General features: G+C 38.0%; 1 protein-coding gene across 1 annotated transcript in view; it reads left to right on the top strand.

Moving 5' to 3' along the window:
- The first annotated feature begins 1,304 nt into the window (after window positions 1-1,304).
- The window catches only part of LOC139130920 (bridge-like lipid transfer protein family member 1), a 92,254-nt gene continuing 81,729 nt past the window's right edge, over window positions 1,305-11,829 (top strand). Inside the window, 2 exon segments of the mRNA XM_070696732.1 lie at window positions 1,305-1,950; window positions 4,010-4,088. Coding sequence (XP_070552833.1) covers window positions 1,716-1,950; window positions 4,010-4,088 — 314 coding nt within the window. The 5' untranslated portion in view covers window positions 1,305-1,715.

The following is an 11,829-nucleotide window of genomic DNA, read 5'->3' as shown; positions in this document are numbered from 1 at the left end:
AATGTATTATTAAGTTCATAATATTTCCTAATTATGATATGAGTATAATATTTCTGAACCTATGGATTACCTGGATACATATATATTTCGAAATAAGAAACAATACAATGTATACTAAGCTGTATAACAAAAGGAGCGGCTTCTGTTTTGAAATCATTAAATCTTTCCCTACGCGTCCATGATCAACTCCTGAGATACAGTAGAGCTTGCCGTATGAAGATCTCAACTTTCGAGCAAGGAACAAAAACTTGCATTTGTAATGTAAGGATTCTCAGAAAGTATATAGATCGATTAAATCATTCAGGTAGTATGCGCCTTGGAAATGAAAGATTAAAACTTTTGCTCAAACACATCGAGGAATCTTTCGGCTAGCATTGTCTTCCAAAAACCGGGGGTCACTGTCCAAATTTCCGTACTGGAGAAACGACTTATCAAAGATTAAACGATATTTGAAATTCAGAATTGCCCGGCCCTTGTGCTAACTGTATGGGGAAAAATAACGGTTTCGGGGCTTCGACTCCAATGTTTTCTCGTAGTTTTCTGTTTGTTTACGAATATATTTACAGAGTAAATAACAATATAACTCAAACATGACGATACTTGAATGTAGTTGTCAGGGCATAGTACTGTATGCGTGCTGTTCGAGGGATGTTATTTCGCATTTTATATTTTATTAATTGCTTCATTTCAAACAAACATATATCGTTATGTTTCAACTATATAATTTTTTACTCTGCTTAAGTATTCGTAAACAAACATCGGAGAAAAAATCGAAGAAACCCCCTGTGCTGGAACCATCACTAAGCAATGATGGTTTGCGCAAGATGATCTTTTTGTTTTGTCGTTCTCTCTTTTTTTACCTGTAAATTATTAATACCTTGAATGATACTGATTATTGGACCTGCTTGCAAATCAAAACACAGAGCATCGCCTCTCAATTCAAACATCAGAAACACGGTGACCCTACCCACATCCCCACCCACCCCGAGCCCGAAGAGACTGAGCAGTTCCTAAGATGACAGAAAAAACAACTTGGAAATCGAGATTAGATACCATTTTTTATTAGTTTTTTGTGTTGGCCATTTCATTAATAGAATTATGTTGGAAATCATTAAGCAATTTTGAGATTGCCTTTCTTTTATCGCAATTTTGATGCTTCGATGATAAGAATAAGGGATTGGCATTGCGTTTGCGTAGGTCGATCCCGCAGCCCTCAGCACGGCGGTCATCGCTCTTCAAGTTCGTTGAGGTTGGCGCCACCAAGTGGCAAATATAAATTCTACGGTCACGACGGACCAACGAACAACGTCACGCGTAAATATGGCGGCCGGGACTCCCTAACAGATGTACTGCTGCTATGTACATGTACACTAAAGGCGTACAACATTTTCATGTTTCACCGTCCAGCCAAACGGGATCTGAGAGGTAGTGACTCGACAGTACCACCAGGTAACTTTTGGAATACTCAAAGGTTAATTTTTTTCTGTGATGGCCTTATGATCGTCCTTACCGCAAATTTCACGCGTATGATCGTGACCCCCTTTACAAGCTCAGCTGTTTGTCCAAATTAACCGGGCATAGGAATACGTGATCAGCTCTCGGCGCGACCAGCCAGGCGGGTACTACTCCCTCAACCAGACGGCGTGACACACCCATCTCCAACCAAATGACCTGATAAGAGCATCCGGACCCGACAGAGGAGTTATAGTTACACGATGGAGTCCGAAAATACCACGGTCACATTCACTCCCATTACGATAAACGGAACGATTCCTACAACGTATGCTCCCGAGCCGCTCACTTTCGAATCGGATTTGATCTGGTTGATGGTGATCACTCTGACAACGTGCCTATGGATTCTGTATCTCATCTATTACAACTCACGAGTGTTTGGGTTCGTTCTGACCAAGATTCTGAACAAGTTTGTTACCGGAGGACATCTTAAAATAGGTAATTATCGATCCCTCTTGTCCTTACAGGCTGATTGCTCGCGATAACTATTGCCATTGTTATGTACATCATCACAATCAAACACTTGAAACAGCTAGTATCACCATTATTAAAATGTGTGGGTTGAGGGACTATGGTTGCACCCAGAGCAAAGCCTGACATTGTATCCCATTTGATCGTGTCAGTAAATTATAATCAGGCCCCAAGGCACAAAACTAAAACTAAAAGTAAAACATAAAATGTAAAATGGCACACTTTACTACAGATGTTGATATGAAATTGTTTTTTTATTCAGGCAGCTAGATTGTTTACTTTATTAGTTTATTATGTTCAATTGTTGGCATCTTTCTGTTCAAAGCCTATGTGAATGTCCATTTATCTACTCTTGTTGTGATCATGTTTTTGCTAGCTTTTGTATATCTTGATGAGTATGCATGCATGCATATGTATGTATGTATGTATGTATGTATGTATGTATGTATGTATAATTATTGAATCAGGAATAGTCATATAAAATGTCATTGTAACCTTTGCCCTGTGAAAAAAAAACCAGACAATTTTACTAGATCATCTTTCAACTGCACAGGGGCTCAGTTTCTGATGTTTTCTTGTTGTTTAATAGTTTCTTTTTGTTTACAATATAAAGATAACGTAAATAAAAATATGAAAAATGAATTCCAATTTTGTATTTACTTTTATAGTGATGTACATACATGTCTGGTATTGTGTACTGTACAGTGTACATCACAGGTAGTCATAGTAGATAGGAAGAACTGTGCGTACATGTTGTTCTAATAGTGGTAATACCCATTGTCGGAACAGTAGAAATAATTTTAAAAATACTTGGAGTAAGTCGTGCTGATGTGTGATATACAAGTATACATGTACATCACTTCTCATGTGTATATGTACATATCAGGGAGGTAATACAAGATTCATGCATAGGCCATACATGTCGTACAGTGAGTTTCATTTATGAAAACAAAGCTGCTAGGGTAGAAAGGTGTGATTTAATATCGACATGTTGACCTGACCACCGGGTATACATAGCATGATACAGGCCAGTTGCATCTCAGACAGCTGTCTGTCTAGTTCTGTCAGCCAGGGCAGATCATTATTGAGGGGATATGATGACTCAGACCAAAAAAAAAAATACCTCTATGCTTTTCTGGTAACCCTAACCTACCCGTGTGTAACCTTTCAATCCAAACTTTCTGTTCGCATTTTCAAACATCACACGTGATTTGGCCACATTTTGGTGGTTTTTTTGGAGGGTCACACCCATTGAAAAATACTAAAAAATACCAAAAGCTGCTCACTGACCAGTGCCATTTCCTGAAGGTATGTTAACAGAAACATGCAGATTTATTTTAGCCTTATAAAGTACAGGTAGCACCCAGGTAGGACAGGGTGTAAAGTACATCAGAATAATCAAAGCAGGATTTCGATGAATCAGATGTACATGTAGTTTTCAACTCAGAAATTTCAGGTGGGGAGTTAGGGGGAGAGGGTAGCGCTATTCAACATTGTACTGTAGCTAGTATTAGGCCTTGCCTCTCTGCTCCACATCAGTACAGTACAGCTGTGATGCAGTTTTCATGCGTCATGAAGGTTCATATATGAACTTGAATTGGAAGTGAAATTCGCTGTGACAGCTTGACAGGGATTAACCATTCTCTGCAATGAAGATGAAACGTCACGAGAGTAGAGTGGGTCAGCAGCTTTCTGTGCATGAGTGCATGGTACAGTACATGTATGTCGTTTGACATTATTGAGGGAGAACGCTGTCTTTTTTTTTTTTGAACCCCCAAAACCCAAGTTGTATTTTTAAGGCACTATTGACAAGGACCCAAGCATATCATGAAAAATAAAATCACTCAGGACAGATAAGAAAAATAAATGCATACTTAGTATTGGACAGCGACAGGCCATCAGTGTAAATTATGCTTTTCTACATAGTTCAGTTACATTGCATATTAATTTTAAAGATGAAGTGAAATATTGATTATTGTCTTCTTTGCATTTTAACCGTAATTTTATGTCTTTATGAATTTCACAGGGTCATTTTCTGTTTCCTTGCTGTCGGGTAAAGTTATGTTTCGGGATGTTCATTTCCTCAATGAAGACTACACAATCAGGTAATGTAATATATTCATGTACATTTCAGTGGTTCTGGAAATTCTGTCTGGTTGCTCTGCAGAACACCAGAACTCTGGTTGTTGTGTGACAGGGAGCAACAACTTTCCTGAGGTTTCAGGGGATTGCCCTGATGAAATCAATTGCTACATGTACACATGTGTACCCTGTGTATGTGTTTCATGTATAATTTCTAATCTTATGTGCAATTCATGTATCCATTGCCATGACTGGTGTTGAATATCCATGCACATGTGGAAATGCATGCATGTTCATTACCAACGCAAACGGTAGGAATGGCAATGATCTGTGTGAGAACTTTGATAATCTTACGATATGTAGAAGATGTGAATAATAGGGCATATAGAATGAACATGAGATGAAAAAGTTGTATTTACATAAACATATCTTTGTTATACAATAGCAAACCATCATTACTTTTATTTATTTCTCGAAAAGGCACTACAATGTACATGCACATCTCACATTCAGATTGATAATATTGAAGCAAAAGCAAGAGCAAAGAAATTTACAACAGTAAAAAATTGAAAAAATTTACAGAGTAAAGATACCGGTAGGTTATGATAAAACTGATGAAAAATCTACAGCATAAAAAGCAGTCAAAGTTAAAAATCACGCAGCATAGGTTACATAAATACAGTGTCCCTTTAACAGATTTAATCAGTGTATAAAAAGGCGAGTCGTTAGACCACATTAAAATAGTCAACAGAATTTATAGCATTGCAAATTTCAGCTAGCAATGAATTACATCTAGAGAACTTGAGAAGGTGTGCAGACAAAGAATGTTCTCTGCCAGTACAGTATACGTTTTTGAATTTTCCAAGAGATGATGACACCAAACATAAGAACTCACTTGATCTGAGTTCTCTGGCAGGAGTTAGCTGTCAGGACACAAAGCTTCTCTGAAAAGCATTGGCAGCATTTTTTCGTATGTATTCTGTACATACAAGGTATTACATCATTTACATAATCCTCCCCGTAGTACCGGTATTGTGTCCTGTTGCCTGTATACATGGTACTTACAAAAGGCTCAGAGCAGTTGCATGTAGACCTTGTGGGCATACAGCATTGCTTGGTATGTTATATGCAAGCAGAAAGCCATTGTATAATTGTCTTCTTTTGTCATACATCGACCTCAAGTGTTTGTTGACTGATAAAAAGGCATAGTTGTTGAGATCTTGGATTTGAAACCACAGACAAGTGGTCCGTGCAATGCAATGTCTCTTGCATATATGGTATCAGATCAGCCATGCCAGTGGCATACAGAAGTACATGTAGGTGTTGGGAAGACAATTCATGAAATATGAGATTTCTGTGCGTTTTGAAACTTTGCTATCCAAAAGCAAAGTACAAGCACAAATACTGGTTAACACACCTGCTGCATTTGTATGTCCATTAAAAACAATTCACATTAATTTGCGGCCAGGAGGCAAAGTTCATTTTTTTGATAGACCTCACAAAACATATGTTATTGTTATTGCTGCTGTCTCCATACTATGTAATGTTGTCATGCCAGGTATAGCTTAAAATGCCATGGAAATACTATAGAGATACTGTAGAAAAATGAGAAAAATGACGACCAGTTTTTCAAGCAAACATGAGGTGAAAAGTCATCATGTTAAAAAATAATAATAAACAAAAAAGTGTTAAGTCCTTATTTTTTCAGGAAACTTCACAATTCTGTTTATTTTAATAATGATGATATGCATTCGTGAGTTTTCAACCTATACAGTTGAACAGTACGCGTACAATAGGTTTTGCATTAACATTTTCATTTTGTTGAAAATTGCTGGTTATCAACAATAAGACAGGAACATCTGTCTCTATTTTTGCACGCACTTTCATTGTGCCGTGTTGTGAAGATGAAGAGGTCCACATCATTTCACAGTCTGCCTTTGATGCCAATATCGTTTTACCTTTGACCCATGACCTTTGACATGTACATACAAGATATGGTGGTTTTTTGTTGCATTCATTCAGAATACACCCATACATTAGCATTTAGGGCTGCAAGGTTATTTAATACATGTATCACCATATCCATATCCTTGTCATTGTTTTCAAATTATAATAGTTGAGATGTTATACATGTATTCCTAACTTTTAACCCCAAAAGTATAGCACCACGAGGAACTACAATGTTTATGTAGTTCTAGACTTGGTTCAAGTCGGTGAATTAAAAAAAAATAAAATCATTTATAATAGTTTCTCTTGTGTCTCTCCTATTTCGTACAAACCTATCCGGAATTTGGCAGCTCACGCCAGGTTTTCCCAGCTATTGAATGCGTCGAGTTTGAGTCTGCGCAGTAGTGAGTTAGTTTCTGCCGGATTCACCGACTTGGACTTCTTGCAAGTACAGGCGGTGAGACGGACTGTGTACACAGTGACGTAGAGCAAATACAAAATGATTGACAGCCCCGCCGTTATTCTGGCCAATAAGAAGAACGCATGCTCTGCATGCATTCAAAAGTTTGTTGTCATCTCAGTGCAAAGCTAGACATCGAGTACGTTTTATATCTGGGCGAATAATGGCATCAAGTTCGTACATCAACTGCATTTTACAACTGATCGGTCGACCATCGCTAATCATGCGAGATTACCAAAGAAAGCTTGTTGAGAGTTACATTGAGGGAAAAGATGTGTTCGTCTGCGCACCAACCGGCAGCGGAAAATCACTGACATACGAAGTCGCCCCACATTGTTTTGATTTCCATCGCTTTGGGCACGTAAGAGAACAGGCTACAACTGTAAGGACGGTGTCTTTTTCCATCCTTGAATAACCGGCGACGATTTTCGCATTTTGCAACATGGGCCCCACAAACAACACAGATATTTTCACGCGTTTTCGGTGATAGAACAGAGGTCGTGCTGACTTTTGTGGGAGGGATCGCACTCGACATTTTGTCAACAACGCCATGTGAGTTTTATGCACGTCTCGTTTGGGTCAATTGGTAACTCCTCCCAATGTGTAAAATTTAGTGATGTCATCTTATGAATAATATATGAGTAAAGAAAACGTCATCTCATGAATAATTTATAGCAACGCAGATCGTGCAAGAAAGCCAAGTCTGTGATTCCGGGTGAAACTCCGCTGCACAGCGTTCACTCCACTTATCGCATTCACCCTACTCATCGCGTCTACTCACGCGCGCGTTTCACATGAAAGCAGAATACAAATCATTGCGTTCACTCCACTCAAACATTCACAAATCACAGACTTGAACCAAGTCTAATGTAGTTCCTAAATGATAGCAACAAAAATTCTAATAGATAAAGGTATTAGTATAATAGGGAACAACATCACATGCTCTCAAAGTTCAATGACCCATACTTGTGGAAGGCTGCCATTGTTCATATGTACCAATCAAACAGAATGTAATTATTGTAAATAACTCAACAGGTTTCTTATTTACATATCCAAGTCTGTGCTGTATGCTGATCAATTCCCAATCGTATTTCTTCCAAAGATTGAGTAATCTCCATGTTTACCTATGGGTAGACCTAGTTGTCCAAAAAGTATGCTTTTGCAAATATTGGATCACTTGTTTGCAAAACCTGGAAAAAAACAAACAAAAAACTGGTTTTTCATGTTGACTATATTTTGTTCAGTTAATACCTCAAAGTTTCATAGAGAGTACATTTCTATCGCGCCCCCATGTTGACCTATTGTTGCTATACTATGGGGTAATGCACAATAACGCAACAAGAATTGTAGTGTAAGGAATCGGAAGCAATAGCTTTGTCAGCAAAACTACAATTTACAAACACATATTGTAGATCTTGTCATCAGCTTTGTTTTGCTGTTGTCTGTTACCTGTTTATTTCTAATAAACCACGGAGTGATTTTTCTAAGGTTAACATGGTTAACTTTGTTTTGGTGAAAAGTTGGGTACTGTACAATAATTAACGGCATATTCATATATCACTTGAAGAAAGAAATGATAGGAATGAATTTTGCAGATCTTGTTGTTTCTAGGCAAAGTTTCTCAGTGTAAAACAACACTACTTTAGATAATTGCATCAGTGCGAGTGTACTTGAAAACTAAACTACCCAAGGTGTGCAATAAAACGAATAGACCCATAAGTAGCTCCATGACTTTTGAAGTGGGAACTTTCTAGCTTGATTGTCCAGCAGAAAGCAGGGTTCTTGTGTTGCTGTGTATACAAGAATGCAGGTCAAGCATTGTATTTATGTACACACACACTTTGGAATTAAGGCAATTATAAAAGAGCCATGAGTACATGTGCACAAGGAGCTGCCAATTTGCACCAAATTCCAGCATGATATTACACTGTTTTACTCATTACTGACGGTCTGGTTGAAATTTATAATTTGGTGTGCAATGCTGATAACATAAGGGACTGGTCAGTTTCTTCAGCCTGGGGGGGCCGGTGGATTCATGGGGGGGGGGTCACCCTGTTTTTGACTTTGGTGATAGGGGGGGTCACCATGTTTTTGAAATGCCCAATAGGGGGGGTCAGTGTGTTTTTGAATTTTGACACAGGCTCATCATTGCCTAAAATGCTAGTGTCAGCCACAAAATTCATCATTCAGTTGTATTTTTCGGCGCGCCCTTCGGGCGCGTAACTTTAATAATCAGTCATATTTTTCAGCACGCCCAACTTTAACATATCAAGCATACATACATCAGAGATATCCGTATGTTCAATATTTTTCAGCGTGCTCTTCAAGCTCATTACTTTAATATATCATACATCTTTCAGCATGCCCTTCAGGTGCATGACTTTAATATACAAGGCATATATATCAGAGATATCAGGATGTTTCATATTTTTGGCGCGCCCTTCGGGCGCCATACTTTCAGAGATATCTTGATGTTTGCTAAGTGAAAGTGTACCATTATGAAATCTGCATTTCATATGAAAAGGATGACAAATTCCTGATACTTTTCTGTTCTCTCTGTGAGAATTCAGTATGAGAAAGCAACATGCACAAATATTTCACAATATATATTTGATACAGTGACTTATTTTAGAGATAGAAAAATGACAAGATATCTTTCCTTCTCATTGATGCAATTATTTTCCTTTGTTTCATAGGTTTTCTGTAGAAAGATGCTTTTTTATGAACAAAATAACAATTAAAAAAGGCAGTTTTTGTCATTATTAGCTGTGCTTTTATGGTTTCAATGTTACACAAGAAAAGGTCCTCTCAGACACTGTACACATCAGATTTGGCTAAAAAAGCTCTCTAGGCTCGTCAGTAGATTTAATTGGATGGTTGGCAAGTCTTAACACCCATCAAAGTTTTGATTCACTGCTTTTTCCTCTTTGATATTGTTATGTAGGTCATTTCCCCCACACTCATCATGACCTGAGTTCAATTAGTCTAGAACATTCTCAAGGTCACTGCCCTTAATGACCTCACAACCTTGAATTCAATTAGTCATGTTTGGAATGTTCTGGAAAGTTGATTAGTTGTGTAAGGGAGATAATTTAGAACAGTAATTAGCATGTCAATAAAAGTTCTAGATTGTTCTTATATGCCTTTATAAAAGGGACGTGCACAGCTTCCAGTCAGACTTTTGGGATCGTGTCTCTTGTGTGTTACTAAACTCCAGCAGTAGTCATTCTCAAGACTTTTCAAGACCTTCACTGCCAACGCTGGATTTATACTGTGGACTTTGTGCAAATTCAAGCCTGCAAGCCAAAGGACTGTTCATTCATCCGACTGACTGTTACAACTCTGAGACTGGAGCTTTGCCGTCCCAGCTGAGATAAGTAGTCTGTACACTTTAAAGCTTGTATCCTATCCCTAACTTAGCAATTAGTTTTATTTTCGTAATAAATTTTGTTTAAACGTTAACTGCTGAGTTCACCCTTTTGTTCGTTTTCTCTGCACGTAACAAATTGGGGGCTCGTCCGGGAGACGAATATTTTGAGCCGTTTGACAACATTTTGCCAGCCTTTTCAAAACTACTGTACACTGTGAACTCAGCCAAATCCAATCATGGCGGAATTTAAACCAGACGAATTTATGGATGACCTTGATCAGGACACATTTAATTCCCTCAGAAAAGACAACCTCATAGCACTGGCAAATTTCCTTAAAGTAGAAGTTAAAAGATCTATGCGCAAGAGGGAAATACAGTACCGTATTGCCAAACATCTAGTTGATTTAGGCCAATTTGAGGAATCCACCTGAAAGATTATGAGCCCAAGTCTACCTCTGAACTCAGAAAATTAGAATTAGAAATGCAGACAAATTTGGAGATCAAGAAACTAGAATTACAAATGAGAGAAAAAGAATTACAAATGGAAAAAGAGAGACAGGCAGATTTGGAGCTTAAGAAATTGGAATTAGAAAAGGAAATGAAAGAAAAAGAATTGCAAATGGAAGAAAGACAGAAAGAAAAAGAAAGGCAGGAAAGATTAGAAATGGAAGAAAGACAGAGAGAAAAAGAATTGCGATTAGAAGAACAGCGATTACAGGTAGAAATAAACGTTTAGAGCTTGGACAGTCAGGAAAATTCTTCCCTTCGGACAAGTTTGACATCACTAAGCATTTCAGGTTAGTTCCCCTTTCCAAGAAAAGGATGTTGACAAATATTTTCTCCATTTTGAGAAAATTGCTCAGAGTCTGAATTGGCCTAAGGAGTCCTGGTCTATGCTTTTGCAGAGTGCTTTGGTGGGTAAAGCCAGAGAAATTTACATTCAGTTGTCAGTAGAGCAGGCTTCAAATTATGATTCTGTGAAGGAATTAATTCTCAAGGGCTATGAGTTGGTGCCTGAAGCTTACCGTCAGAAATTTAGGGATTGTGAGAAGGTGAAAGATCAAACTTATGTTGAATTTGCTCGAACAAAAGAACAACTGTTTGATCGTTGGTGTTCTTCTGAAAAGGTCAGTCAGAATTATGACAAATTACGACAGCTTGTTTTGATTGAGGAATTTAAAAGGTGCATCCGGAGTGACATCAAGACATTTATCAATGAACAAAAGGCAGATACATTGGAGGTTGCTGCACGTTTGGCCGATGATTATTCATTGACCCACAAATCTTCATTTCTCAGCAAACCATCCCAGTCCTTTTCCTACAGAAACAATGCAGGTAAATTTAACTCCTCCTTTTCATCCAAGAATTTTTCAAAGGAGAGTAGAAAATCAAATGACAACAGTTCACAGAGTTCAAGTAACACTCCCACATCATCAGATCCCAAGTCTCAATCTCCTTCTGACAAACAGTTTGGTACACTTTCTTGTAATTATTGTAAGAAAGACGGCCATTTAATGTCAGAGTGTTTCAAATTGAAAAGAAAACGTGAAGGTCAAAGTGGTCAAAGTGGATCTAAGCCAACCGGCTTTATTTCTTCATCAACTCAATTAGAGTCTAATAATGTGTGCAACACATTTTCTGAGGTTAAACCCCTCTCATCCCCAATTAATGAGGTCAAGGTCAATTCTTCTCAAGATAGCATTATGGGTATTTTCGAGCCATTTATTCATAATGGTTTTATATCACTTTCTAGTGATTTCTCTTCCGCTACCCCTGTCAAAATTTAAGAGATACCGGGGCTTCCCAGTCTCTTTTGTTGGCAGATACCCTGCCGTTTCTGAAAAGTCATTTTCAGGTTCTAAAGTTCTTATTAAGGGGGTAGATTGTAATGACTACATTCCTGTTCCTCTCCATAATGTCTATTTGTCTTCGGACTTTGTTTCTGGACCTGTGACTTTAGGTATTAGGCCTTTTTTGCCTTTTGAAG

Source organism: Ptychodera flava, chromosome 4 (genome assembly GCF_041260155.1).
Source record: "Ptychodera flava strain L36383 chromosome 4, AS_Pfla_20210202, whole genome shotgun sequence".
Classification (NCBI taxonomy): domain Eukaryota; kingdom Metazoa; phylum Hemichordata; class Enteropneusta; family Ptychoderidae; genus Ptychodera; species Ptychodera flava.
The sequence above is the reverse complement of the archived record's forward strand: the minus strand, read 5'-3'. Positions and strand labels throughout refer to the sequence as shown.